Source organism: Gloeophyllum trabeum (assembly GCF_000344685.1).
Source record: "Gloeophyllum trabeum ATCC 11539 unplaced genomic scaffold GLOTRscaffold_00002, whole genome shotgun sequence".
Lineage (NCBI taxonomy): Eukaryota > Fungi > Basidiomycota > Agaricomycetes > Gloeophyllales > Gloeophyllaceae > Gloeophyllum > Gloeophyllum trabeum.
Window position 1 is genome coordinate 317,923 of NW_006920411.1, and position 27,242 is coordinate 345,164.

At 55.1% G+C, this 27,242-nt stretch overlaps 12 protein-coding genes and 2 non-coding genes across 14 annotated transcripts; 8 read left to right on the forward strand and 6 right to left on the reverse strand.

Annotated features, from left to right (window-relative positions):
* Positions 1–1,111: 1,111 nt before the first annotated feature.
* Positions 1,112–3,277, forward strand: GLOTRDRAFT_33402 (uncharacterized protein; the record flags this gene model as incomplete). Its single annotated transcript, XM_007863508.1, has 9 exons — positions 1,112–1,380; positions 1,482–1,588; positions 1,639–2,070; positions 2,184–2,275; positions 2,342–2,450; positions 2,504–2,725; positions 2,778–2,805; positions 2,859–3,036; positions 3,089–3,277. The coding sequence occupies 9 exons, from the start codon at positions 1,112–1,114 to the stop codon at positions 3,275–3,277; spliced, it is 1,626 nt and encodes a 541-aa protein (XP_007861699.1).
* A 1,321-nt stretch (positions 3,278–4,598) lies between these two features.
* On the forward strand, positions 4,599–8,193 carry GLOTRDRAFT_69843 (beta-glucosidase; the record flags this gene model as incomplete). The annotated part of the gene is made up of 18 exons (XM_007863808.1): positions 4,599–4,922; positions 4,975–5,103; positions 5,172–5,242; positions 5,327–5,439; positions 5,548–5,668; positions 5,735–5,859; positions 5,981–6,061; positions 6,115–6,173; positions 6,228–6,458; positions 6,515–6,623; positions 6,680–6,770; positions 6,835–6,862; positions 6,915–7,093; positions 7,143–7,281; positions 7,331–7,512; positions 7,575–7,781; positions 7,831–7,897; positions 7,951–8,193. The coding sequence occupies 18 exons, from the start codon at positions 4,599–4,601 to the stop codon at positions 8,191–8,193; spliced, it is 2,499 nt and encodes an 832-aa protein (XP_007861999.1).
* A 1,685-nt stretch (positions 8,194–9,878) lies between these two features.
* On the reverse strand, positions 9,879–10,358 carry GLOTRDRAFT_33660 (uncharacterized protein; the record flags this gene model as incomplete). The annotated part of the gene is made up of 1 exon (XM_007863521.1): positions 9,879–10,358. A coding segment is annotated over one exon (480 nt), but the record flags the coding sequence as incomplete, so codon positions are not given.
* A 516-nt stretch (positions 10,359–10,874) lies between these two features.
* Positions 10,875–12,421, reverse strand: GLOTRDRAFT_34445 (uncharacterized protein; the record flags this gene model as incomplete). Its single annotated transcript, XM_007863571.1, has 4 exons — positions 10,875–11,634; positions 11,699–11,891; positions 12,077–12,330; positions 12,384–12,421. The coding sequence occupies 4 exons, from the start codon at positions 12,419–12,421 to the stop codon at positions 10,875–10,877; spliced, it is 1,245 nt and encodes a 414-aa protein (XP_007861762.1).
* A 3,421-nt stretch (positions 12,422–15,842) lies between these two features.
* On the forward strand, positions 15,843–16,466 carry GLOTRDRAFT_125182 (uncharacterized protein; the record flags this gene model as incomplete). Its single annotated transcript, XM_007863809.1, has 3 exons — positions 15,843–16,106; positions 16,161–16,265; positions 16,317–16,466. 3 exons carry the CDS (start codon positions 15,843–15,845, stop codon positions 16,464–16,466), a joined length of 519 nt encoding a protein of 172 aa, XP_007862000.1.
* A 1,087-nt stretch (positions 16,467–17,553) lies between these two features.
* Positions 17,554–18,898, reverse strand: GLOTRDRAFT_98146 (density-regulated protein DRP1). Its single transcript, XM_007863810.1, has 7 exons — positions 18,811–18,898; positions 18,571–18,678; positions 18,345–18,466; positions 18,276–18,280; positions 18,043–18,116; positions 17,729–17,985; positions 17,554–17,670 (listed from the first exon to the last, which is right to left on the reverse strand). The coding sequence occupies exons 1-6, from the start codon at positions 18,878–18,880 to the stop codon at positions 17,774–17,776; spliced, it is 591 nt and encodes a 196-aa protein (XP_007862001.1). The 5' UTR covers positions 18,881–18,898; the 3' UTR covers positions 17,554–17,670; positions 17,729–17,773.
* Positions 18,899–19,000: 102 nt separating this feature from the next.
* On the forward strand, positions 19,001–19,072 carry GLOTRDRAFT_t22. Its single transcript has one exon. It is a non-coding gene; the product is annotated as a tRNA-Glu (tRNA).
* Positions 19,073–19,410: 338 nt separating this feature from the next.
* On the forward strand, positions 19,411–20,890 carry GLOTRDRAFT_125184 (uncharacterized protein; the record flags this gene model as incomplete). The annotated part of the gene is made up of 2 exons (XM_007863811.1): positions 19,411–20,654; positions 20,713–20,890. 2 exons carry the CDS (start codon positions 19,411–19,413, stop codon positions 20,888–20,890), a joined length of 1,422 nt encoding a protein of 473 aa, XP_007862002.1.
* A 225-nt stretch (positions 20,891–21,115) lies between these two features.
* GLOTRDRAFT_t36 lies at positions 21,116–21,187 on the reverse strand. Its single transcript has one exon. It is a non-coding gene; the product is annotated as a tRNA-Glu (tRNA).
* An 85-nt stretch (positions 21,188–21,272) lies between these two features.
* On the reverse strand, positions 21,273–21,685 carry GLOTRDRAFT_33434 (uncharacterized protein; the record flags this gene model as incomplete). Its single annotated transcript, XM_007863510.1, has 2 exons — positions 21,273–21,474; positions 21,606–21,685. The coding sequence occupies 2 exons, from the start codon at positions 21,683–21,685 to the stop codon at positions 21,273–21,275; spliced, it is 282 nt and encodes a 93-aa protein (XP_007861701.1).
* A 795-nt stretch (positions 21,686–22,480) lies between these two features.
* On the forward strand, positions 22,481–23,324 carry GLOTRDRAFT_69853 (60S ribosomal protein L23). The gene is made up of 4 exons (XM_007863812.1): positions 22,481–22,539; positions 22,596–22,719; positions 22,780–22,934; positions 23,004–23,324. The coding sequence occupies exons 1-4, from the start codon at positions 22,519–22,521 to the stop codon at positions 23,202–23,204; spliced, it is 501 nt and encodes a 166-aa protein (XP_007862003.1). The 5' UTR covers positions 22,481–22,518; the 3' UTR covers positions 23,205–23,324.
* Positions 23,325–23,757: 433 nt separating this feature from the next.
* GLOTRDRAFT_135885 (conidiation protein 6) lies at positions 23,758–24,356 on the forward strand (the record flags this gene model as incomplete). Its single annotated transcript, XM_007863813.1, has 4 exons — positions 23,758–23,944; positions 24,010–24,025; positions 24,091–24,224; positions 24,279–24,356. The coding sequence occupies exons 1-4, from the start codon at positions 23,924–23,926 to the stop codon at positions 24,354–24,356; spliced, it is 249 nt and encodes an 82-aa protein (XP_007862004.1). The 5' UTR covers positions 23,758–23,923.
* A 110-nt stretch (positions 24,357–24,466) lies between these two features.
* Positions 24,467–25,086, reverse strand: GLOTRDRAFT_125188 (uncharacterized protein; the record flags this gene model as incomplete). Its single annotated transcript, XM_007863814.1, has 4 exons — positions 24,467–24,606; positions 24,673–24,825; positions 24,880–24,908; positions 24,968–25,086. The coding sequence occupies 4 exons, from the start codon at positions 25,084–25,086 to the stop codon at positions 24,467–24,469; spliced, it is 441 nt and encodes a 146-aa protein (XP_007862005.1).
* A 496-nt stretch (positions 25,087–25,582) lies between these two features.
* On the forward strand, positions 25,583–27,157 carry GLOTRDRAFT_125189 (uncharacterized protein; the record flags this gene model as incomplete). The annotated part of the gene is made up of 7 exons (XM_007864587.1): positions 25,583–25,720; positions 25,778–25,984; positions 26,059–26,105; positions 26,171–26,296; positions 26,663–26,676; positions 26,739–26,915; positions 27,084–27,157. The coding sequence occupies 7 exons, from the start codon at positions 25,583–25,585 to the stop codon at positions 27,155–27,157; spliced, it is 783 nt and encodes a 260-aa protein (XP_007862778.1).
* Positions 27,158–27,242: the final 85 nt, after the last annotated feature.

The window sequence follows — 27,242 nt, forward strand, 5'->3', positions numbered from 1 at the left end:
GGAACCTCAGGACGATGCCAAGGTTTCGCATCACAAGCTTGCATCGGTGGAAGACAGCGATAGTACTCCAGCGACGACCCCCGGCGCCAGTGATTTGGAGCTTCCTACGCTGAAGAAAAGGAGGAGTATGGGTCGGCACATTCCGACACTCAAAAAGGGGTGGATGAAACGCGATTTTAGTAGAGAGAAAAGCGTGTCGGTTTCCGAGGATCCGACTCCGCCTTTGCCAGTGGGAGTAGCTATATAGGCAATCGATAAAAATTGTATAGACACACTCAAATCGTAGATTCCACACTTGTACCATTCTCGATAATATACCATTTCCATCCTCATGCCTTGTGAGCCTTTAGAATTGTTATTGCCTGGTTTATATCATGTCAAACCTCAGGCTCTTCTTGCCGGGGCTTCGTCAAAGATTGTCCTGTGCACCTGCCTCAAACATATCGCTAAGATGTGAGACCCCTCATCCGTCGATCAAAACATGTCCAAAAACGGATGTCTGCCATTCATCGAGCTGCCGCCGGAACTCATCATACTCGACTGCCGAAGTTGAGGTTCAACTCGCGGAGGTTGATTGATTACTCTTGGTCTTTGTTTCTCTCTGCGACAAGACCCTGCCAGGGTTAAGACTGTTCTTTACTTCACAGCGAAAAATTCCCTATCACTAGCATTTCCTAGGAATGCCTCCGGAAAGCCGAAGCTCTTCCTCGAGAGGCAATCGGAAAAGCAGTGCCAACGAGGACGAGCTGACTATCAAGCGACTGAAGGGAGAAATTTCTTGTGCCGAATGCAAAAGGTGCGTATTCCACGGAGTCCGCTCGGATCGGCCGGTTCACCAGTTTACAATGCTGGTATTTGTCAAGGCTAAAGCTCAAGTGCGACAAACGGGTGCCATGTGGGTCCTGTGAACGAAGGGGGTGTCCTAATATTTGCCCAAATGGTGAGACCATTTTTGCCTAAACAAACAGTACCACCTGATGTTCGTTCAGGCACGTTATCGGCAGGCCAGGGCTCCAGGTATGACACTATCGATGGCTGTATCGTATTCTCCAATAAGTTGGGTAGGTTTATCCTCGCAGACACAAAGGATCTTCACCGGAAGATCACTGAGATGTCGCATCGAATACATCAACTAGAGGATGCTTTAGCAGTGTCACACGGCAACCAATCGAATGAGGCCCATCCGTTACTTTGCGATGAACTCTTGGAAATCAAGTTTTGGCCCGAAAGAGGGAACGGCGCACGTCAGTCAGAGACACAGAAGGACGACGTCGAAACATCGCTCGATGCGTTCGGAACTCTAACACTGGGTGGGCAAGGTGAAGCAAAGTACTTCGGCGGGTCCGCTGGCTCAGAGGTACGCGGTAAATCAACTCACTCGTATTAGTCAAGTTGCTTAGACACACCAGGCACTCCTTGTCGTGCGTTTCGATCTGGCACGGCAGTACCGCTGTATGTTGATTCTGATTACTACAGTCCAGCCTCGGATGGGATGATTCAGAACGGGACGACGACTCCAGCTTTTTGCCGGAAAGTGTTCGCGAGTCCGTTCATGAATTAATCTGGTCGCAATTGCCGGAGCAGATGCGTGAGACCTCATCGTCTAGGTTTTCCATAGTGGAACTGATCCTTCCACAGGCGCTTGGTCCCTTACTGAGGCGTACTTCGAGCATGCTCAGTGGTTCCTCTCTGCAATCAGCCGCGATGAGATTGTCAACGAAATTATGGTCCCCATTTACAAGAGTCTGAAAGAGAAGGGCAGGCCGAAGTACAGCTCCCAAGACACCTCGGAGACTAATCCGCACAGACTCGGAATCTTGTACTTCGTTTTCTGTCTGGGTGCCCTCATGGATCTCACGCTACCGCCAGCTAATCCGGAGGCGGAGAAATATTACAGGCTGGGCCGTGCTGCAATGTCGTTACGGTCACTAGTAGATGCACCTTTGATTGAGACGGTACAAGCGATTGCGATGATGGGGGCCTACCATCATATGTCTGGACGAAAGGCCAGTCTAGATAGTGCGTGGTCCCTGACTGCCTTCAGCGTCAAGCTAGCCCAGAGCGTGAGTCGTCGGTATTTTACTTAGGGCCAAAAGGCTCACGAAACACATGCGGTACGACAGATGGGCATGCGTAAGTGAACGACTCTAATCCAAGCAGCGGACGACTTAAATGCTTTTCAGATCGCGACTGCGCTCGCTGGGGCCTCGACGCCAAAACCGTCCAGAAACGTCGACACACATTTTGGTCCATTATGGCAGCAGATGGTTTCCTTGTAAGCGTTGCTTTCACTTATGATTGATCGTGATGACTCACCCTGTTCCGGGGCTGCGGTGCTCAGTCACTGCATATGGGTCGCCCCTTGGCCTGCCCTCTGGACACTGTGGATTGCGAGTTCCCTACAGAGGACGATCTGGAGCCGGCTGAAGATGGGACGACGCAGATGGGCTGTGGGTCTCACGACGCCGAGACACCATCCATTGATCTCATCACTCTTGTATAGATCAGCGTTGGCGATTCCATATCATGAAGAACTGGCTCTTGCCCGTATGCGAACAGATGACACTGGCCAAGGGGCCGGATTACAAGAAGCTGCTTGCCCTTGATGCGAATATACTTCAGCACCAGGCCCCGAAGAATTTTAAATTCCTGATTGACCCCGAAGAGCAGGAGAGACCCTCAAGCATTGCCAGAGCGTATCTACTCTCTCAATTCCGATTGAATAGTTAAGCGACCCTCTCCTACCTCGTTCAAGCGATAACTTCATCTCTTCGCAGCTATGATGTTCATACATCGCAGCTTCTTGTACGTCCCTCTTTTGCGCAGACACATGTTTCAATTTGTGACACACTACGCAGCGCACAGGCGATCCTCGATCATCCAACTAACCCCTTCCGGAGTCCGTATGCACCATCCTATCTTACAGCCTACCGTTGTGCTTCGGCGCAACTCGCGGCAAGCATACATTTCTATAATCGCCTTCCCGAACTATTCATTCGACTCTCGTCTTTTTGGACACATGCTTTTACGGCTGCAGTGAGTTATGACGCCCTTCGCAATGCTAATGGAATTCATCGCATGTCTATAGCTCATCGCCGGGTTTGTCGTATCTCGTACCCCTCATTCGGGTATAGCCACGACGGCGTTCATAGAACTAAACCGTGCCATGGATTTCTTCGAAAGTGCAGCCACAAAGAATCCGAGAGCGTTCCGGGCTTTGGTGAGATTGCTCTGGCTTACCATTCTATATGTGTTTACGCCAAACTTCTGCAGGTAATACTCCGGAAGCTGAAGGACAAAGCACATCGCGTCTATTTTGAATCCCATAGTAAAGCTCCGTCTCCGAGTCTTCTGAACTCCGATGTTTCTCAAGGAGGGAAGAAGTCTGATGAACCCGACCCTCTCGCCTTGTTTGGCGGGAAGTCATTCACCTTTTCCACACCTGCCAAAGGCCGCCATAGCCCGCAAGGGTCTCCAAGCGAGACGCTCGCGGCAGGCCTTGCAGCTGCGTCTGCGTCTGATTTAGCATTTTCAGCACCTTCTAATTTCGATATGATGCAAACTCTGACAGCCTTTGGCGTCCCTTCGCCGCCAAATGACAGTTTCGCCGATATCGCAAATTCTCAGTGGCAATCTCAGGAGGCAGCCTCGTGGCTGCCACCGGTACCCGCGTCTTATCCAGACTTTGTCCCATATAATCTGTTTAGAGATATACCGTCCCCGGATGGTCGCTTACCGACCCTCGCAGAGACCGCTGCCACAGCCCCCACAGACTTCTCCTACCTTGGTCTCCCTGCAGTCGGGGCTAACACCGATTGGCAATGGGCATCTTTGCTACGAGACTCAGGCTTACTGGACGGATCTCAGCAGCAAAGTGAATTCGATGGTAGCTCATTGGCGTGATGAGGTGATATCGTTTCTCATTAGTATTCCAGACTTCTTCCCCGTCGTTTGTATTTTCATAGGTCGGTTAAAGCTGTAACACTTCAAGGCGCTAGTGTACCCCTACTGAGAAGATATATGGATTTGTCATTTCCATCATGTGGCGATTCTGTAAACAGAATCTTAGCTTATATTATATTGCTCCAGTTCGGACATAAACCCAGACGCATGACTGCGGACCGTACCATCCATCCCGAGTCCAACCACGCTTGCTGATCATGACTGAGTTCTCTCTACCTCCTTTACTTTACGCCTATTCTTAGAAGGTCCAACCCCGGCTTTCTCGGCGTTCTATCGGGAGACCTACCAGCTTTCTCCCCTTGATTCTTTATGCATGGCTTTTCCCGAAGTAAGTCCTCTCTATGGCTAGGAGTTGACGTTCCGGATCGGCATCTCACCATTGCCTCGTCTTGTGATAGGTATTGCGGCTACAGGACTCGAAAATAGGCGCCTTTCCATGCACACGCTTCATCTTGCTGCAACGAGCAAGTGCTCATCCGAGAACTCCCTCAGATTGGACATGGAAGATCGCCGTGGCTGATTTATAAAGGCAGCGTTCCACGCAGTTCTCGTCCAACGGGATGCCCGCGTAGTGCTGCATACTACCCCAGGCATAGTCGCATATCCGCCGCAACTGGTGCCGCCCACTCGTCGATATGCAGTGGATACTCACTGGGCTGCTAGCCCTACTTCCGAGCTTCGCGTGGGCGCAGACCAATGCGTCTGCAGCGACATCAGTTACGGCTGCAGCGTCGTCCTCTGTGTACTATCCACTTCCATCTACGCTGTCGACGTATTATACAATACCTGTATCGCCGGTTGCCTTCACCCCAATCCCCTCCCCAAGCGATCCCCCGTCAATTCCAGGAATATTTCCAAGCGCAGTACCTAGCAATCCCCCTCCTGTTAGTCAGGACCCCCAAGTTGTTCCAGACTTTGGGCCAGCTTGGGCAATTGCACTTGAGAAGGCTGCTGCCAAGGTTTGCATTTTCCTTTTTTTTGGATGCGCTCGCGAGGCCACTTCCTGCCCAGGTCGCCAATTTTACTCTGGAGGAAAAAGTCAACGTGACTACTGGCGTGTATCCTAACTCAAGATGCGTCGGTAATATTGCTCCTGTGTATCCAATCGAGGGACGAGGCTGGCCCGGTCTCTGTCTCATGGTGCGGACCTTTTACTGCGAAAAGGGCACAGTCGACTCATGCGATTGTCTCATCTGTCCTTTTATTAGGACTCACCACTTGGGATCCGCTACGCCGACTTTGTGACCGCCTTCCCGACCGGGATCAACACTGCTGCTACGTAGGTGGTTCCATGTCCATCACATTCAACCTATCATGCAACTTTCGTCGCACCCGTAATGTTATAGCTTACACATTCGCATAGATGGAACCGTGCAATGATGCGACTGCGTGGTCTCTATATAGGTCAAGAAGCTGTAGGGAAAGGCGTCAACGTACAACTCGGACCCATGATGAATATGGGGAAGAACGCCCAAGGTCAGTTGTTTCTCGCGTGCTATATAAGGGAGTTTCTGTCCTCGTCGATGCTCTCGTCCTGGGAAGGCGCCTTGGAGGTATGATGTGAGCTCAGAAGACTCCTCTCAGGTGGCAGGAACTGGGAAGGTTTCGGCGCCGATCCCTTCCTGGCGGGAGAGTCCGCATATGAAACAATCCTCGGTATGCAACAGGCCGGTGTACAAGGCTGCGCTAAACATTATATCAATAAGTGCGGTTTCGTTTTCCATCCGTCCTTGGGATACGTTGCTCAGTTTCTGCGGTATGCCATATGAAGTGAGCAAGAGTACGACCGTATGCAAGAATCTAACACCGTTGATGACCGGACGGAACACGAGATCTATGCTCATCCCTTCATGAGAAGCGTCATGGCCGGGGTCGCAAGCGTGATGTGCAGTTATAGTGGGTATTCCTTCTCGCCGTTGCATGCCTGTCGCTGTCCCTTCCGGTCCTTGTGGTTCCTACCACATCAGTGGCACAAAGTCTTCTATCATTTCACTGATATTGCTGATCCCGTGTCCAGATCTTATCAACGGTACCTATGCATGCGAGAATGATAAAACACTGAACCAAATCTTGAAGATGGAATTCGGCTTCCAAGGATGTACGTGGCGTCCGGAGATGCACACGAGACTGTACCTTGAGCTGTCTTTGCAGACGTCATGTCTGACTGGACTGCAACCCACTCTACGATGAGTGCGACGGCAGGATTAGATGTGCGTTCTCAGTTTGTGCCGGGCGCTTCTTCTGAAAGGCATGAATCTCTCCAGATGACTCAACCCGGAGATATCGGTTTCGGAACCAACTCTTCCTACTTCGGCGGTAATCTGACGGCTTTTGTTGAGAACGGTACTATCTCCCTGGACAGACTGAACGATATGGCGACGCGCATTATTGCTGGCTGGTACCTCCTGGGACAAGACTCTCCGTCTTACCCGCCAACTAACTTCAACGCCTTCAATATCACGGACCCCGCAACCAACCAACATGTGGACGTTATGGTATGCATAGATCAGCATGTATCATGGGCGTCTATCTAGATGACACTGAAATGCAGGACGACCACTACACCATCGTTCGGGAGATTGGAGCGGCAAGTACCATATTGCTGAAGAACCTCGGCAATACGTTGCCGCTGAAAGGCATCCGGAGCTTGACAATGATAGGTATGTTATCGACTCGTTCGAAGGAGATTCTATCTCTTACTAGAGATGATATCCAGGTTCTGATGCGGGTCCCGATCTTCGCGGACCAAATGGATACGCGGACCGTGGTGGTGACGACGGAGTTTTGGCCATGGGCTGGGGATCCGGGTTCGTTCATCACACTTCACGCACCAAAGCTAGACATAGTTGACAGGATACTCGACGAATACAGCACGGATAACTTCCCTTGGCTCATTTCGGTAAGTTCCTTCTGTTATGTCTGCGTACCAAGGACTAATACATCTGCATCAGCCTTTGGAGGCAATCCAGGCACGGGCGAGGCTTGACCACACCCTTGTTTCGTGGTTCCTTGAAGATTTCGATTACGCTGGTGTCGCGGCGGAAGTCACAGGCAAGCAGCTGGCCATTGTTTTCGTCAATTCAGACTCGGGCGAGGGTTACATCACGGTTGACGGAAATGAAGGAGATAGGTACGTCTATTGGTCGCTCTGCTTCTATCAATGCTCAGGAGTAGTACAGGAAGAACTTGACAGCCTGGCACGGAGGCGACGAGCTAATTCTTACGGTGGCTGCAAACAATAACAACACTATCGTTGTAACACACAGTGTAGGGCCCTTGATCATTGAGCCTTGGATTGACCACCCCAATATCACGGCAGTACGTGCCTTATTTATGGTCGCGCACGTCCTCCTCATCTACTATTTAGGTTCTGTGGGCTGGTGTCCCGGGCCAGGAGGTTGGTAATTCTCTCGTGGATATCCTTTACGGGGCATGGAGCCCATCTGGGAGGCTTCCATACACAATCGCTCGGAATGCCTCTGACTACCCGTCCCAACTCGTTCTCGGCGGAACTCCAGAGGACATCTTAAGCATCAACTATACTCAAGGGTAAGAACTGCTCGCCCCGGAAGCATTACCCTGTCTGATATATTATAACAATATAACAACAGGTTGTTCATCGACTATCGGTGGTTTGATGCCATGAACATCACGCCTAGATATGAATTCGGCTTTGGGATGAGCTACACGACCTTTGAGTATTCCAATTTGAATATCGCCGCCGTGCCCAATGCCGACACCTATGACACGGAACTCATCGCCAACTGGGAGGCCGGGCTGCCCAACCCGCTTGGCATTGGGTCAACCACCGCGATATGGTGCGTATGCGTTCAATGACTTATATGAGATTGCCTCACTGTGCCGTAGGTTGCACACGCCAATTTACATCGTGTCCTTCGACGTAACGAACACTGGATCGTACTACAGTGGCGAGGTATTCTTCCCGTGGCGTGATCCCGTTTACATTGCGCTCACCTCATATCGCAGATACCACAACTCTACGTCCACTTCCCAGCTTCGGCCAATGAACCACCCTCTGTCCTGAAGGGGTTCACGAACATCAACCTTAACCCTGGGGAGACGCAAACAGCGACGATCACCCTGAACCGGTACGATCTGTCAATCTGGGACGTCGTGGCGCAGGGCTGGGTCAAGCCGAACGGGACCATCACATTCACCGTTGGCGCAAGCAGTCGGGACGGTCGTCTATATGGTACAATCCCGTCTTAAGGGCAGCTTCACATTATATGCACGTACAGTGTACTTCCCTTGCGTTCGATTCAGCGGTTATGAATGACACTAGGATGACGCCAATACCGCCTGCTTTCGGAACAACATCCTGGTGATCTATTGTTCGACGTCCTGCTTTAAAAATATCGACAAGGCCAAGTACCAATTCTGGTCGTCCACAGACGAGAATATGTATCCGCCTGTTTGTTTCCTCAACGAATTAGCGACAAGTTCTTTACGCGTCGTCATGTCTTAGGACAGGATAAACGCAATGAGATCTGCTATCCGCGGGAATGTCGACGTGCTGGTCGGCGTAGTCGAACGCGACACCGTCCTTATTCTGAGTCTCGCACCAGTTGCACAGGGTGATCTTGACGACGACGACGCAAGGAAGGAGTCAATGCCGATCGCGCCAGGGCATTCGCCTCCGCCTGCACAGGGTTCTGGTCCGCGTCCTGCTCGCCTTGTTTGCCTTTTACCACCTCAAGCCCAGTCAGGCCTAGAGGAGGACGACTGAGGTGAAGAAGAGTCACGCCCGTGGAAGCGGAGACCTGCTATCGGAGTCATAACTGAGCAGTAGGCGTACCGGCGATAGACTGTCGTGGGCATCACCATAGGTGACTTGGCGAAAGTCCGACGAGGCGAGTGTTGTAGCCTCAGGATTTTTTCCAGAAGTACATGGCAGCGTTGGTACAGGGGTCCGCTGAACCTCTGCTGGCGTGAACTCCTGGAAATGCTACTCCATAACTAGTCAAAGAAGCGCTGCCCCGACGTGTATTTTGGCGATTAATATTCCCTGCGACATACGTGAACTGGTGCACGGACGAACGTTGTCACGACGTCCCAGGGTATTGGCATCCGAGTCCGAGGAATCGCTCAGTGACCAGTGGTCAGATTACTGGCTTTGTACATTAAATTGCTGCAAGTTGAGATACGTTGGTGACTCTTGTCAAGTTGTCGGGCGTACCAGCCGTACAAACGCCGTCAGTAGACCTGAGCTATGTATGTGGAACGGCAATTATACCCGAAGCCGCCGGCATATAAACGGATTCAAGTCCACTTGCCACAGACGCGTATAATACCCAACTTGTACGCGACGGTAACGCGTCTTTCGCATCTCAGGTAAATGGAGGAGGATCATCCACAAGTATGACTGTACCACCGCATCATACGTGGACTCATTCCCCACAGATTACCCGCACTCCGCGGTGCAGTCACTTAGACTGGCATGGGGGGAGGCAAACCTGATTTGTCTATAAGCAGGTAACGTCAAGATCACTCGAGCTGCTGCCCGCACTTCACTTTTGTATCAACCAGACGTGTATGGCATGCCGGAGCGATTCCTAGTATAGACTATAGAGTTGCTCTGGCCTGCTTTGATGCCCGTCAGCTGCAGCTGGATGCAGGGTGGACGTGACCGAACTCCCTCCCGAAGAATCTGAGCAAGCTCTGGGCGTTCGTCTTCATGGTCTGTCTTACTCTCTTGACTGCCCAGCGTCTGCCCAAGCGCGAGGACGTCCGTAGTGGTAAAAAATGTTGCCCACTGATCTTCCGAACCACCGATCAAGTCTCTGCAGGAGTAGACATCAGCCCAATGTAAAGGTGCGCATTGTACACCCTGTAAATACATATACACCCTCTTTCTGAAGACCACAGCGTCCCATGTTCAAAGATGAATCAAGGGTTCACGAACAGGTCTCAGACGTCATAACAGACATCTCGTTCTGGTACACACACTTCGACGTCGACATCATCGCCGCATTCCTTATCTCCTTCTCCAGCGCCGCGACGTTCTCGCAATTCACATATCCAAGCTCGTTCAGCGCCGCGACGCCCGCCAGGAACCACGACCGGTCCGAGAACTCGTCGAGGTGCACCGCGCCCTTATCAATCCGTATCTGCTTCAGCACAGTCCCGATGCTCTCCACGACGTCCTCGTACGCGCCCATCGCAGACAGGTCCGCGAGCTTAACGGCAACCACCATGTGGGTCTCCTGCTTCAAGTCGACCTCGGCTGCCTCGTACCGCCACTCGCTCTCCGGGTTCTCGAACGTCGTGCGCCATCTCAGCCCGACCTCTCTCTTCGCATCGTTGCCAGGCTTCGGGAGGAAGAATGCCCAGTGCCAGGAGGCACCCCTGCTCCGGTCCTTTAGGATAGCGTAGAGTGACTCGTAGTCCAGCGGCACTACATGGGGTCGAAGGGTATAAGAGTTCCTGCGAAGTACGCGAAGCGTCTAACGTTAGACTGACTATATACTGAGGTTGCGAAAGTCGACGCCGACGTCAATGCAGCTGGGGAACTCTGATGTGTAGGTAGATAATCACCTCGGAGTACATGATCACTTATAAGGGGCGGACTTGGTGATCACGGGGCATGGCTTTTGGTATGTCCGGATCCGGAGCTTCGCGGCGTGACCTCGGTCCGACGCGTGCACCTAAATACATTCCGTAAAGCGGGGAGTGAGAGATGGGATTGAATTCATAAGTACCCGAGTCCAGCTAGGTGATGCTTCCGAAGAATACAGTAGTAGCGACAATGCGACAAAGCAAGGATACAATATGCAAGTGCAACGACGTATGCATTCCGAAACAAGTGTCATTAGATAGATAGTCCCATGCGGCTCGCCGCTTTAAGATAGTCACCATACCAGCAACACAACCGACGCTGGCGTCGCAGCGCGCTAGCCATGACTGATGATCGCCTCCCTGCCCTGCTGCACCCGCGCCATCCTCTCGTTGAACCCGGCCGCGTCGAAGCGACTGCCCAGGATCTCGTTCGCGAGCGCGTTGATCGCCGCCGCGCCTGCCTTAGCAGCAGACGAGTCTTTTGACAAGGAGCTGTTGCTGCCCGAGTGCCTATGGCCGCCGATCTCGCCCAGGTACGCGCGCACGGCTGGGTGGTCGGAGGTTGGGCGGTACAAGCAGGCCGCGAAGAGCTCGAGTTGTTTAGTAAAGTTGCGAGTGCGGTTGAATAGGGGTAGGGCTGGAGGATGATAACATTGTAAGTTATCAGTCTGAACTACACGTGTTGCGGAAAAGGACGCGCCGTTTTCGAGCAAGGAAGTCGCCTGGCTCGGTGAGATACGTCGAGATGACATTACTGATGGGAGGAGATTTACGTCAGATTCAGGCTTCAAACGTGCAGTTTGATACCGCAAGTACGTACGATAAGCGCATATAATTACCGCAGCTTTCCATTCTGCGGAGGAGTATACCAGTACTTGGCCGCCAGCCGCGATGGCATCACGGATGAAGCTACAGGCATTAGGGAGGGATAGGAGTAAGCTCTCGGGTCGCGCTTCGCTGACGTCCAAATGGTGATGCTGGACGTTCGAGGGTATCAATCTAGGGGGGATCTCTCCCGGATATGTTGTAAGGACGTGGGTCATGCCCATATCCATGAGCAGTGATTGTGCTTGTGTGGCGTCATCAGGAAATTCACTGTCCCGAGACAGGGCCAGCAAGTCAGTAAAGGCTCGGTAGGATGGAGTATCACGACACGCACCTGCTGATATAGAGTTTATCGGGTATGATAGATATGGTGTCGTGAACAGCGTTAAGATAGCTCGTGACGTCTTGCGCTTGTCGGCGCTTCCAGGAAACGTACGGTCCGCTCGTGGGTGAGGGATGGTAACCGCTATCCTCGAATGCCTTGAGCTGCTTGATGAACCCATAATTCGGGTGGATCTGGGACCGACCTAGACCGGCGTGGGATCATCGTCAGACTAAATCAAGAAAACGATGAAGGAATCGCACTCACGTTGTTTCACATACGATAGGGCCTTCGCGGGTGAGATGTGCCTAGTCTCCATGACTGCACGCGATGGCGCTCGCGTAAGCCGGCGGGAACGAGAGTGCTAAAGCCGTTTGGGAAACCACTCACGAAACGCGCAGACGACGGTGACGCTTCGCGATATTCCCATGACGCAGTGCACGAGGACCTTACCACCTGCGTCCAAAGCGGCCTGAATGAAGCGACACGCCTCGGGCAAGTGAATGAGGAGATCCTCGTACTCTGAGTCCTGCACGGGTATGCTGAGGTGGTTCGGCCCTTGCGCGGGGTGCTCCGGGCATACTGAGAGGACGTGCGTGATACCGAGTTCGGGATGGTCGGCCAGAGACTGCGCGGCGGCCAAGCTGCACGTCGGTCAGTAACGCTGCGACGCCACACGCGCTTCAGCCACACTCACTTCCCAACGTAGACTCTATCGTCGATGATAGCATCCATGCTCGCCGGAGTATACATTGCCGTCAAGGAATGAGAGACAAAATGAAGAAAGAGCGAGGGCGACCGAGTCTAATATATACGTTGGCGCCCCAACGGAGGAAGAAAGAGTTGTGATAAACACTGCACGGCCGGCTCTCTCGGAGACGCCTTGCGCGCCGCTTAGGTAAGCAACCCCCGGAATGACACGCGTGCGTCGGAGCGTCGGCGTCGTCCGACACGACGCCGCCCCCGCCTGCCTTTTGACCGTCACCACCGTCACAATATTCACCCTCGCCTCGTAGTTATGGCAATTTCGTGTGCTATACCCAGATCTTGCTCGTCGACGGTGCGCGACCTTTTGTCCAGTGCGGCGCCAGGGGATCGGATTAGTAGATACGAAGTATTTCCTCGGTCTACATACATCGGGAACATCAGAAGCCCTAGCTATGACATGTGCCAGGCAACCTGACTGCTGCCTGAGGCATCTCTGAACGGAACGTGACATACGCTTTCCCGGCGGCTCGACGTCAACGGCTCTCATGTCGACCATGTTATCAGCGCGAGAGCAGAACGAAGGCTGGGACCCATCCCACCATCTTCATTTCTGACGCTTCCAGGACTTGTGTACCGCTATAGGTCCACTCAGAGATTAGACGCACGTTTCTTCGCACTCCCATCGCCTTGCATCCCGGATCCACTGGTCATACCTTCATTTACAGTCCACGCCACCGATGCCAGAAATAGCAAAGCTGCCTCAAGAGGAGAACGCCCGCAAAACGTGAAGGGTACGAATGCAGTTTGGGCAACCCCGATAGTGCCGATGCTTCCGTCTTCTAGCTTCAAGGATTCGTTATACCGTCTGAGTATCGAGTGAGAGCTCTAAGACCGCGATGCGGTTTTATATGAAAAGGGCCGCAAGAACGCTGTAGGACTTACCTCCAGCTTGGGTCGGCGATGCTTCAAGCAAGCACGTAGATAGGCAGCAATTGTCGCGTTATCGAGGCTAAATTAGCAATATAGCCACTAGGGAGAGGACCCGGCCGGTCCTGTTACACGCTCTACATCAGGATACTGGATCAGACTAGCGGGGGTCGATTTACCGTTTGCACTTGACCAATACATTCGGCAGCTCTTGGGTATAGGAACTCTGTACATGGCTGAATTGAACTGCTCGCGTGGTCGTGTAGAGCGATCGCGTCACGGAAGCAAACCGTAATATACTTCCGCTCGAGGGACATATATTCCCATCATATCTGATAAGGGTCTATAGGCTCACCAATGTTCGAAGTTGCATCTCGCCTTCTGAAGAGAGACAGCAGCTTATAGGGGGGCCAGTCCTTACCTTCCGTACGTCCTCATGGAGCTTTGGTAAGCCTAATATTAGAATCAATTCGCGAGTGAACGGAAGTCTCACCACAACTACCAGGTGCACGACTGTATCAGACCCCAAGCTTGACAAGGCATCGGTGTCCCGGGCGCTATGGCAAGAAGGAGTCGTGAAGGAAAAGCGCAGGGCTACCAGGCTCACGCACGGACCTTCTACTCGTATTATCATCGGCGACTGGTGTTGACTGGCGTATAGGAAGATCAGGCTGGATCAGCTCACGGGATGGCAAAACGGCTGATCACACGCGAGTGCTATGGGCAACATACGAGCGACAGCGGGCGACTAGAGGTTCTGAGAATACCCCTTTAGCTCCTGACAGAACTCATGAGTGAACAATGATCCACTCGTTGGCGCGTCATTATCTGGGATTCGGATTGGGGTAGGACGAGACGAGGCCCGCCTATCGAAGACCTGCCATCCGACTGAAGCAGGTACCCGGCGGGCTCGAGCGACGGAATTCGTCCCTGGAGTACGTCGACCACTGGTTCCTCCTGTGTACCTATATGACGATATATCTAGAGAAGGAAAATAATCGATTTAGATGGCGTCGCTGACATGACTCACCAGACCCGATGAACCTCAGTCGTTGAATATGTGCGGATCCTCGAGTCCATCAATGGGCCAGAGATGCCCGCTCACTATCAACGTGAGCGCAGAAGAAGAGGTTGCTCTTTCCTCGCGTAACTGAAATCCTGCTGATAAGGTCATTGGTAAGGCTCTTGAATCGATTCGGACAATCATGACGTTCCCGCGCTGCATTCGAAGGGTAACTCGGGCAAGTTGGGCGGCCTAGACGTTGCCATGCAGATATTCCTTTGTTTAAGTTGTGAGTCGGTCTTGCCCAGTATTCGAGACAGTTTCCGCGGATACAGCTACGCAGGTATCAGGTTGAAAACGGCAGGCGTGCATTGTCGCCAAAGACAGTTATCGGCGGGGGAACTCTACCCATTGTTCGCTCACGAATGTGAAAGAGGGAGAGCTGCGAGGATCTTTCGTTGGGGCGGCGGATGTGATCAGAGGCAAAGCGACAATGAGCTCGACCCTCGGGACTGCAGGACGGGCAGGGGAAATAAGCTCGAGAATTTGCCTCGTTTCCTTGCAGCGCCGTACACGAGTGCGTAGACAGGGTAAATAAGCTCGGGATTTTGCCTCGTTTCCGTGAAGTGTCTGGACACAATGCAGAGACCGGACGAATAAGCTCAGGAATTTGCCTCGTTTCTTCTTGCCATCAGAGTGGCTGTGTTACTCGCCTGGTTTGGCCTATATTTGCACAAAACGGTCTGAACCGCGACATCTCGTCCAGTACTTACGCCAAATCTTCAGCACAAGTTTCTATAAAACAGATGAGCCTTGGGAGTCTTCCAGCCCTTTTGGAAGACAATGAAACGCAACCCAACCTCGTCGCTGTCGGAGGGAAAGGAATTTTCAGCCAAGTGTACATGTGAAATGCCCTACGTCACAAACGCGGTCACGTGACTGATCCTGTCGCGTCGGGTGGCACAGTAAATTCGCGTCGCGTCCTTATTCCACCCCTCGTTCGAGAGCTGCTGCTCGGTAGCACGTTGCAATACCTCTAAATGTGCTCTGACATGCGTGGCTATCTGAAATATAGGACTATTCCCGACTGAGCTCTGAAGTCAAGACGCTGGGACGCGTGCAGTTTGGACGCTTTGTGACCTTTGTCCTCACGCCGAACCGATGCCACTTGGACAATGGTAACCACCAAAGCTGTGGCAGGGTGTGTCCCCGTATCCAAGCGCTTTTTGCACTTACTTTGATTGATCTTGCAGGAGCCTCTTTCATTCCGTTTTGGTTGTGGGTGCTTGTGGCGCCATCAAAAGCCACCACGAAACCCTGAAGTTACCTAATACCTAAAAATCCGTTCATCCCATATTGTACACACAATGCCCTGCCACCAAGAAATGTGGCAGGCCATCCTGCCCCTATAAAAGCCCTTATGATCAGTCTGTCCTCCATCCAGTCCTTCGCTCTCCGGTCGTGAATTCGCTGATTTCGTCTTCTTGTATTCATCTTTTCCGTTCTTACGACCAAATAATGGCCTACTTTGATCTTCCCTTAATCCCCTCTGTCGGCGCTGGCGCCCCCGAACCAAAGCTCGACGTCCAACTCACAGAGGACTGGAGGGCCACTTTGAGCCCTGTAGCGTTCAGGCGGATCGAATTCCGCTACGCTGGGGCATCCCGCCCTGGGATTTTTTTTCGAGACTGCAAGTCGCGTGATGCTCTGAAATCTGTTATGGAGTGTCCCGAAGAGGTGCCGTTTCCCAGATTACAAGGGGCGCAGAGATTGAAGATCGTGGTAAGTCTTGTATGTTCCACAGCACAACTAACTCTCCGCTCACAGTATACATAGTGGCCAACGACTACGCTTCAATACGAGCCGGTGTTACATTCCATTACGGAGAACATGGCGACTTTGGCTGCGGAAATTGTCCAACACTTCAACCGTTTTGTCGCTGTAAGTTCTTGTATACCCCGGAGGGGTTTTCGCTTGATATCCTCTGCATAGGCGTACGCAGCTGCAGATGTAGGCAGCGCCGCCTGGTCTATGCAGGGCCGAATTTCGTGGAAGGACGAGATGCGGTTGGTGGCTCTCGTTAATATTGGGCCGGGCCGGTGGCAAATGGTCCTCGAACGCTATCAATACGTATTAAACTAGTGGGCTTCCATAACGGCCGAGACACCTGGCGCGTCTCAGTTCACGACTTCATGCGCAGGACACTTTCACTTTGACCACATCACACGACTTTGGGACGGGACTTCTTCATTACGACGCATTGTTTATTTATTCGCATGCCACATCTGTTGTAGAGTAGACATCCTCCATCATGTAGAACGCCTGTAGCAGTAGTATTTCGTTCCTTTGGCATTCTACGCGCTCGACGCGTGGTATTTGTAGCAGTAGTCTTTTCGTTCCTCGTTGCATTTTGTATGCTCGCGCAGCATCGTTCCACTCACTGACTGTACTATCGTATTCATGTACTGACCACCATGACGCAATACATACACACCGACGATTCATTTTGGACGTAGTGCTTAACGCCTTCGACACTGAGAGACGAGAGCAAATGTCGCGGGACCCGCTGTAAATTGTGAGCGTATTATATCGTTCTGGAACGTGATGGGAGGCTCGACAGATAGGAAATTCCGACTGCCACGAATCAAGTTGACAGGGATGTCAGGTACCGTATTCTACATCAATTCAAGTCCCCGCTTGGAATGTTCGTTGTGAAATCGCTCGATTCACGGCTGCCAGGGCCATATATTAGCCCGAGACTCATCTTGCAAAGGGGATAGACTGGAAACTGATATCTATGAATCCATACCTATTCCAAATGAGACCGGATTTGCCCTCCTCAACAGCGACGCACCTGACACGAAGTGGAAACCATCCCAGCAGACTCTAACCTACCTCTCCCGCCACCAAGCTCGCTCGAACACTAAGAAGCACGAGAAGCACCGAGGCGGCGCCCACAAACGCCCACAAAATCACTGCAATTCCACCGAAGCCGACTCGGAATCCTATTCAGGTAATGCGGGTCGCCTCGAGATCACGCCGACTGTCTGGCGACGCGGGGGTTCGGTCGCCTATTGTTCTCCATATCCGTGTGCATATCTCGGCAGCCCTATCGTTTGCGAGCTTACCAGTGGTCATGGGGAGCGCAAGTAGCTCGAGAGATAGGTTCAGGCCATGTGTCGGCCGATAGATAACATGGTCTCCGCAAGACGGAGTGGCGTTGGGGGGATATCGAGCCATTACAGTGGCCGAGCATCCATATAAGCGACGGATACCATTTGCATGTCGCTTCCATATTCTTCTTGATCGTGTTATCCGCGAGCAATACAATTTCCTACAGCTACAACTACAACAATCGACGCATCAATCCAAGCCATTCGATGCATAAAAGGGTCCATACCTACATTCGTACACTTCATACCAGACTTTCTTGACAGTCTCGCACCAGCTTACGACTTCTTCTTCTTCTCCTCGATCAGCTCCACATTGCTTTCCGGCACGCCCTTGAGCACGCCCTTCTCCTCCCTGATCATGTCGAACACTTCGTCGCTGACGTCGCCCTGGACGACGATCTCGTCTAGGCCCTGGGCGTTCTTGGTGACGGAGGCGCCCGTGGCGAAGGTCTGCGCGAAGAGCTTCGCGGCTTTCTTCAGGTCGATGTCTACGGATAGCAGATGAGCGGGCTCGGAGTAAATGAGGGAGAGCAATGAGTGCGCACCAAAGGCTTCGAGGCCGTGAATGGCTGTTACGTATTTGTTCTTTTGTCGCTGTATCCGTTTAATTTGGACCTGCAAGAGGTAAATCCAAACGCGAACAGCAGACGTAGATGGAGAACATGCCTGCGATGCCTATAATTTGGATTAGCAAAGCGTTCAGTAACCAGGAGACAAGAGGAGGGTAGAGGGTGGGGGAGAAGATGGCAGCGGCGGGGAAGAGATAAGATGGGGCGATGATGAGGGGGGAGGGTCACGTAACAACTATCTCCCAGCTCTATCTAGACATAGTTGAAGTACCGCATACCATTTTCTTCTTCATCTTCGCATCAGCCTTGGCCTCTGCCTTTGCCTCCTTCTTCGCCGCCTCCTGCTCCAGCTTCGTCTGCTGCTCCAGACTCATCGTGCCCAGCTTCGACTGCAGCGCCTCTGCCGGTCATCATCCAATACAAGCAGGAGGAGGGCAGAGAGCACACAGAACCGTTCGTCATCCACGAAACGCGCCGCAACGATCAGACTGGACCGGTACTCACCTTCGGAGTAGTAGCGGTCATACAGATCCGGATGCTCGCTCTTCAGCCACTCCTTACATTTCGACAACCTCGAGCCGAACTCGCAGTACTCCGGGGGAAACGTGCAGACTAGAAGCAGAGCACAAGGATATAACCGACACCAAGCAAGACCGGGGAGATATTTGCGATGGACAGCGAGAAGTGTAGATCCAACAGATCTGGATTAATCTGGTACTCCAAAGAGCTAGCATTGGGATGTACCTTCGCAATACAGAACCTGTACGGGAGGCTTTGGTTGTGGGGCAGCTGTTGTCGCTTGTTCTGCAGACATTGCGGCGGATCTGACTGGAATGGCGCTCTTGAAGAATTCAGACCGAAAAGCCGTATAGAATGGGAGTGACCGGATCCCTAGTGAATTATTTATAATGTAGACAATAGCGGCTGCCCTGTATCGGATATGGTGTAACGGCTAACATTACCGCCTTTCACGCGGTAGCTCGGGGTTCGATTCCCCGTATCCGAGTAATACCATACCACACAACTTTTTTGACCCAAGTCACTCCATCTTTTCGACCATCGGCCGATTTCCCAGTCAACGGTGGGCACCTGCGATGTGGGCTTATCCTGGTCCATGGGAAACGAATATTGGTCCACGGGAGACCTGGCATTTGCGCGCTTTTCGCGACTTGTCAATGGATGTTGGAAGGGGCGGGCACGTGCGATGATGTCATGGATGCGCGAGTGACGATGAAGCTCCTCCAAGTTGCCCATTCGAAGATCTCCAATGTCGCGTCCGCCAGACCCTTTTAAGCCCAACACGCAGTCTACCGACCGAGCTACAACATCCCCCCATCATCCAACATGATTCCAAGTCGCTCAATCATCCGCTCGTCGCGTCTCGTCCACACGACCGCCCGCCTCCGCGCCGCCACGAGCGGCGGCAAGGACCCCTCTGTCTCGCAGGGCCACGCCGTCTTCGACAGCAACCAGTCCCCGCAGGACACCCAGTCGCAGCACGCGCGCGCGGGGCTCGCCGCGTCGGGCGGCGCGAGCGGGCAGGACGCCGCGACGCACGACGGGCGCGCGCAGCAGGCGCCGCACAAGGGCGAGTTCGCGGGCAACCAGGAGGGCGTGGGCATGCAGGAGCAGATCGGCGGGAAGAGCGCGCAGGGCGCGGGCGCGCCCGGCGAGGGGAAGGGCGGGCAGGAGGAGGCGAGCCCGCCGGGGTGGTTCGCGGCGGCGAAGAGCAAGCTTGGCCTGGGCACGAGCGCGGGCGAGGTGAAGCAGAACCGGGGCGGCGGTGAGGGCGTGACTGGCACCGGGACCGGGCAGAGGCAGGTCGGCCCGCGCGGCCTGCACACCAGCGCTGTTAGTCTCACTCAGGGCACGAGGAAGGCGGAGCCCGACGGCAGCAGGCAGCCGAAGGACGAACACGTAGCCGGTGAGCAGAGTCCGCACTTGACGCACAAGAAGGCCGGCGCGAATGACCACGGGCGCGGGAACGCAGCAGCGGAGCCTGCGCTGCCGTCGAAGCGGAACGACGCGCCAGAGGACAAGATCACGAACAGCGCGGGCGGGAAGCAGCAGGTGCGCCGGTTCGCGACGTCTGCGCGCGCGGGCTACGTGACGGGCGCGCCGAAGGGGAACACGCCGACCGAGCCTGGCGCGGGCGGGCCCACGACGAAGCTCGACGAGGGGAACCAGCTCGAGGGCGCGTCGCCGCTGACCGGCGAGAACCCGCCCGAGGCGCAGAAGGAGCAGGCACCCGACGCGGAGGAGGCCGACAAGAACAAGCAGCTGCCCGCGTACCAGCGCGACCAGTTCGTGAAGCAGCAGCACGGCGCGGCGAGCGAGAGCGTGCAGCCCGGCCCCAACGCGTCGGCGGGCCAGCAGCAGCAGCGGCGCTCGTACCACGCGAGCGCGCGATGGCGCGATGAGAACGCGAAGGGGCACAGCGCAGAGTCGTACTTCAAGGACGTGGACGACACCGCGCCGCCGGACTCGAAGACGCACGCGGTCGCGTACGGGGAGGAGGTGCAGCGCGCATCGGAGCCGCCCAGCGGGGAGTGGAGCAGGAAGGGCGCGGAGAGCAAGGAGTACCAGACGTGAGTATCTTGAGCATATATGCTCGTCGCGATGCTAAGACTTCTCTTGGACGTGTAGGGTGTCTCAGGATGAGCCGTATAGTCCCCCAGCACCGGGTGCTCAGGACGAGAAACTGCGATATGGGAACAGGGAGGAGTGGGGCGGCCAGCCTGGGAAGGGCGCCGGCGGGACCAGCCATCCTGGCGAGGGCCCCGAAGGTACCAACGCCGGAGGTAGGAAACCTGAGAGAGCCTAGGTTGTACCTATGAAATGAAGCCAGTGTAATTGTAGCGTCTACAATGCGTCTCTGCAGCAGACGAGCATTATCGTACACCTAAGATTTATTTCCGTGTATTCTACTTTGCAGCCTGGCGAGTGCCGATTTTAAATGTAGGTCGCGATAACGATAAAACATATGGTGAAGAAATGACACACTGGTCAAGCAGCGAGAGATATAAAAGATGGAGCTATTCCCCAAACTCTCGGATACGGGGAATCGAACCCCGAGCTACCGCGTGAAAGGCGGTAATGTTAGCCGTTACACCATATCCGACGGTACGATTTGCTCGTCCAATACTTGGTATCCCACCATCTGGTATCCGCACACCCGCCCATTCCAATCCATCATCCGATCTCCTTCATTCGCCGATAACATACGTACACCCCTCCTCGCCGATCCACACCTCGTGCAGCTGGCCCGCGGGCACGTCGATGCGCGCGCCGGGCCCGAAGGTCTCCTTCTGCGCGTCTGGTTTGTCGGGGTAGGTGACGGTGAAGGTGCCGGAGAGGATGAGGTGCGTGGTGATGCCGGGGTGGGTGTGCGGGGCGTAGTGGGCGTTCCTGGGGGGTGGGAAAGGTTAGGTTAGGTGAAGTTGGACCAGGGAGAGGGAGAGTGGCGGGAAGGAGAAGGAGAAGGAATGGAGGGAAGGGGGGAAGCGGGGAAGTGGGAAGAGAGGATTGGGGAGACGCACGCGCGGTCTGTCCAGGTGTAGACGCGCGGGAAGCCCCAGGCGCGGACTTCGCGCTTTGCGTCGGCTTCTGAGAGGGACATTGTGCGCTGTGTTGTGTTCTGGCTCTCGGGGTTGGGAGGTGGTTTGGTGCAGGACGATGCTGGTTGGGAACGCACGGGAATGTGTATGTTTATCTTCGGCGCGATGATGTCATTTCGCCTGGGCAGCTCGCCCCTCCGGGGTTGGTACCTCGAGTGCCGTAAACCGTTGTGGGCTTTTCTAGTATATCGTACATACATAGCAGGGCATGTTTTTTCTCTGACCTCGACGGTCGAACGAAGGAGCCCAAAAGAAGTCGCGTCGTGTAGAAGTCACTTCCTGAGATTAGTACTGAGAGACTGACGACGGGAGCCCGACGCGACGGCGGTGAGACCGACCCGACGAGACAGCAGTAATGCTCCTGTACGAGCATCCGCAAGCGTTCGGATCATAGCGTCGGGAGATGCGCATGGCGCGTGTTTGAAACCAGGCGAGGGGGTGGGGGGATTTCCTTGCATCCGGGGTTCTGCCTGTGCAGAGGCGGGCTTCCAGGCGTCTCTGGAATTTCGAAAGCAGAGGGTAGGCACCTCGACCCAGTTGCGCACGAGGCGACTTGCGCAACCGTCGAATCGAAGTCAAGCTGGCGGACCATTGACATCCGTTCGGAACCGCGAAAGTCTCTCTGTGTGGCTTTCTTCGCCAAGTCCCGTCCTTCCTCTGCGACATCCCGCCCGAGAGAGTGATCATTGCCTGAGATGTAGCCTGGTGAACGAGTGGCGACGTAGACTGCAGAGGTCGAAGTGATCGACAGAAGATGCTCCCGAACTTAGACATACCCACCCCGGTATGTCATTCCCACGCCTTCTTTCCTCCGCCCTTCACTCCCGCCTCGAACATGTCGCAAGCGATAGGCAACGTACGCCCTTTCTTCCCCCTCTCGTTCTACATTCACCAGGTGTAACAACTGCGTAGACCGCGCTTGCCTACGCGCGGGTATGGCACCACGTCGACGCCTCCGACCGGATACTGGGTAAGCTCGCGGAGCGGATCGCCATCGTGCTCATGGGCAAGCACAAGCCCATCTACGACCCCAGCGGTGCGTTCTCCCTCCTATGGTTTCTTTAACATTCTATTAAAAAAGAATGCACTCTCCTAGTGGACTGCGGCGACTACGTGATCGTCTCGAACGCCTCGAAGGTGAGGGTCACCGGCCGGAAGGAGGAGCAGAAGGTCTACCGCAAGCACACGATGTTCCCCGGCGGGCTGAAGGAGGTGAAGTACAAGGACATGATGGTCAAGAAGCCCGACGAGGTGCGTTGGCCTTCCTTCCTTCCTTCCCTCCCTCCCCCCCCTTCGCGGTCTCATCGCCGTCGAGCGCAGATCATCCGCCAAGCCGTCTCCGGCATGCTGCCCAAAAACAAGCTGCGCGACCGCCGGCTCGAGCGCCTGCGCATCTTCGAGGGGCCGGACATGGGCCGCCTCGGCGCGAACATCGTGCGGCGGTGGCAGGACGGGACGCTGGGGCAGTCGTACCCACGGGGGACCCGGAAGGCGGGGAGCGGGGAGGCGGGTGCGGCTTAGACCTCGAGGGAGGGTGAAGGGGGGGCTGTGCTCGGTGTGTCTAGTCTATCGCATATAGTGTTTAATGTCTCTGGCTGTCTGCGCGGCCCATGAACACGGCTCGCCTCCAGCATCGACCGCACGTTCGCCGCCGCTGCCCATTCACAACGTTAGCCGGGCTTGTCAGCGGCGGGCGCGTTAGCTCCACCAATTTCTGCGTGCGCGCGACCTCCCTGGGGCGACGTATACGATGTCCTGCACGGGTATCTTCGCACTGCGCAGTACTTAGACCATCTCCCAGGCTCTGCTGGACGTATGCCTATATCCACCGCAATGCAGCATTCGCAGCCATGTCGGGGCTGGTGGGCTTCCTGGACCATGTCTGCGGTCGCTGGTGACGCGCCCCCGATCCGGTCGCCAACCATCACCAGGACCCTCCACACCACCAGGGATCCGCGCGAAGCGTGCGCCACGCCGCTCAATTAATCTGCTCCAAGGCCGCGAAGGAGCGATACTTACGAGAATGGGCTATCGACTAACTTGTTACGGGAAGATGCGAGGTCGCCGTCGGTGACGACAGGTGACGGAGGCGTACGTATGTTTTGCTCGTCAAAGGTGAGGCGGGGTGCGGAGGGGGTATACAAGAGAAGTTGGTGGTCCACTCAGACACTCACTCGCTGGCTTGTCTTCCATCCCAACGAACATCTGCACGCACAAATTGAGTTCTGTCTTTCATAACCATGTCCAAGGATATCAGCAGCGTAGGTCCACACGCCCACACTCGTGTACCTCGCCCAGACTGACTGACTGTATGCGCTCCCCCTAGGTTGCCCGCGGCCACAGTGCGTCCCGCCGTCGCTCACGATTCCGCGCACGCATCATCTGACTGACGCTTGCTGTGACACAGAGGCGGCCATCAGCAACCCGCACGTCTCGGAAGAGACGAAGGAGCACTCGCGGCAGGTGCTCGAGGAGCTCGCGGAGAGCGGCGAGCTCGACTCTGCGGAGTCGAAGAACGCCAACGTCGTCCGGGGGCACAAGGTGCGTTTCCCCTTCCTGGCAGGGGACTTGGGCTGACGCTGGACGGACGCACAGGCGAACCTCGCGAACCCGCACACGTCTGAGGAGTCGAAAGACCGCTCGGAGAAAGTCCTGGACGAGCTTGACGCGTGATCATGAATATGACTGGATGCTGAATGAATAATGTAATGTAATGCGATATGTACGATGCAGGTTATTGGGGTATAATACTTTTTGGCTACACTCACAGTGGGGAGGGCTCGTCACTCCTGCAGGACAAAGTACTCCGTCCCGTAGAGCGCCGTGGTGGCGAGCGCCCCGCCGGTGAGGACGACGGTCATTGGGTGCCTGGGCGCTTTCACGCTCCGTCGTAGGTGGAGGAACAGGTACGTCAGGGACCACGCTGCGTCCCGCGCATGCATGCATGGAGTCAGTCGCGAGAGAGGTATGCTATGCATGCCAAACGCACCTGTGGCGATCCCGCTCCCGTTGCGCGCGTCGCCCTGCGCGAGGACGTACCCCGCGACGGAGAAGACGATGCCGAACCCGAAGCGGTGGAGGAAGGGCGGGATGTGCGCTCTGGGCGGGTGCAGCGTCGCGGGGATCAGGGCGGAGCCGAGGACTATCGGAGGATGGGTGTTACTGTCAGTGGCGGGATGGTGGGCGGGGGACGTACATAGGGCGCTGAGACCGCAGGCTGGGAGTCTGAACAAATCAGATCATCTGAGAACATTAGAGCCTTGCACGTATACGACGACACGCACGGCGATTGGGAGTACGGGCGCACTGCGGAAGCCAGTTGAGACTTGGAGCTCTCCATAGAAGTCGTTGGCGCATTCGTGGCAGGCGTGCTCGGAGGTGTGCCCGACTCGGAGGAGGACATGGTCGACCACCGCGGGGACGCGCCTGTGGCTCCGAACCCGCCCTGCCGGAAACTTCCGTCTCCCGCGTGCCACACACGAGCCAAACCGTCCGAACCGAACCATCCGAAGGCTCCTGGCATATGTATGTATGTGTACTAGTATGTCCCGCTCTGCGCGGTACTGTATGTCACCGCACCGTGCTGCGCATGGCGAGACTGGAACACTGCGACAGCTAATTCTTCAAGCTGCGTGCTACAGCTACCTCGCCAGCTGGTTCTTATCGGTATTATGTAGCGCTGCGCGTTTCGTGCTCTGCGATACGCTGGGAAACAGTAAGTCTAAGCCGCGCTGACCAAAGCGTGTTCTTGCGCGTCGATGGCCCCGAGGTAACATTATTTTCGCTGACTGGCCCTGGGGGTATCCGTGGATTTGAGGTTTGGGTCCACGCGGAGCGGGCATGCGCCGGGTTTGCGCAAATCCAGGTATTGAAATGTCCGGCGGTTTGAAGAGGACGGTATGGCAATCAGACTGAGCATTGGCAGAACAGAACTCGAGCTTGAACGTACAAACGACGATACTCGACACGCGCGCGTCACCGCCCTCAAGGACGTCGCCGCCATCCTCGACGTCTTCCAGGCGCACGGGCACCACCAGGTATTTCGTCCTCGACGCGTGTCGTGCAGCCAAGCAAATACTGACGCGCGGGCACAGGTCGACACCGCGCGGGTGTACGCGCGAGGAGTACCGGGGCAAGCTCGACGCGGGCTCGCGGTGGACACGAAGCTCGATCCCACCGTCGTGCGTGCTCCGCGCTTCGCCGCGTGCCCCCAGGTGGGCCTGCTCGTCGTGTGGTTGTATTTTCTCACCAGAAATACGGTCAGCCCCCCCGGCATCCCTGCGATCTCCCACTCTCCGGAGGTACGCCACGCCCATCGCATTTTTGTGGTCCACAATACTAGTACTGATGACCCCGCCCCCCCCCCTACCTGCAGGACCTCCGAAAGCACCTTCAGGACTCCCTGATGGCGCTAAAGACCAAGTCAGCCTTTTCGTTCCCTCTACCCCCTCGCCCCACTCACACCCCATCTCACACCCCGCCCTTAGCAAAATCAATCTATTCTATCTCCACGGCCCCGACCGGCGGACGCCGTACGAGGTCACCCTCAAGGCCGTCGACGAGCTGTACAAGGAGGGGCTCTTCGCGCAGTTCGGCATCAGCAACTACATGTCGTGCGTATAGACCCTTCTCCTGAGGGCATCGGCGATGATTTGTTTATGGGATCAGGTGGGAGGTTCGCCGACGGAGATAACGCGCGCTTGGAAGGGCTGTCGAGCCGGAGCTGTTCCCGTGCCCGCGGGAGTACGGGATCAGCTTTTACGAGTTCAACCCCCGCAGGTGCTCTCCGAGTCCATGGCGGATGTCCTGCTCACGCGCAGTGGCGGGTGGATTCTTCACTGGGAGGTACACCCGCGACCAGCAGGACGGCCAGCGCAGCGCGCGGTTCGACCCGAGCAGCATGCAGGGCAGGGTAATGCACCTCTACATTGATACCCTGTTGGCCCCCCTTATTCGAATCTCCTCTCCCCTTCCCGCAGGCATACCGCCACAGGTAGGCCTTACCCTCACACCCGCTTGAATGGCGCTCTCACGGAGAGTATCGTGCGACAAAAGGGTACTGGAACGACGCGACCTTCGACGCGCTCGAGTCCGGCGAGGCGGTCGGCGACAAGCACGGGCTGACCCTCGCGGAGATCGCGCTGCGCTGGGTGTCGCACCCACAGGCTCATGAAGCGCGAGCATGGGGACTCGGTGTTGATCGGGGCGTCGAGCCTGAAGCATATCGAGCAGGTAAGTGTGCTGATGCTCCCTGCCACCCCCCCCCCTCTCACTAACAAGAAGCGTGATTGGCTTTTGGATGTGACAGAACTTGATCGGCCTCGAGAAGGGCCCGCTTCGTGAGTAGACTGGTCAGACATGGTCGGTTGGTGGGCGGTGCTAATGTGAAAACGTGCTCAGCGGAGGACGTCGTGAAAGCTTTGGATAAGGCTTGGGCGTGTCTCAAGGGCAAGGCTACTCCTTACTTCCACTGAAGGGCAGTCCCTCGGCGAATGAGCGGATGTCCTCGGTTAGCTGGGTGTGAATGCAGAGGAAGGTTCGAATGATTTTAGCTATCAT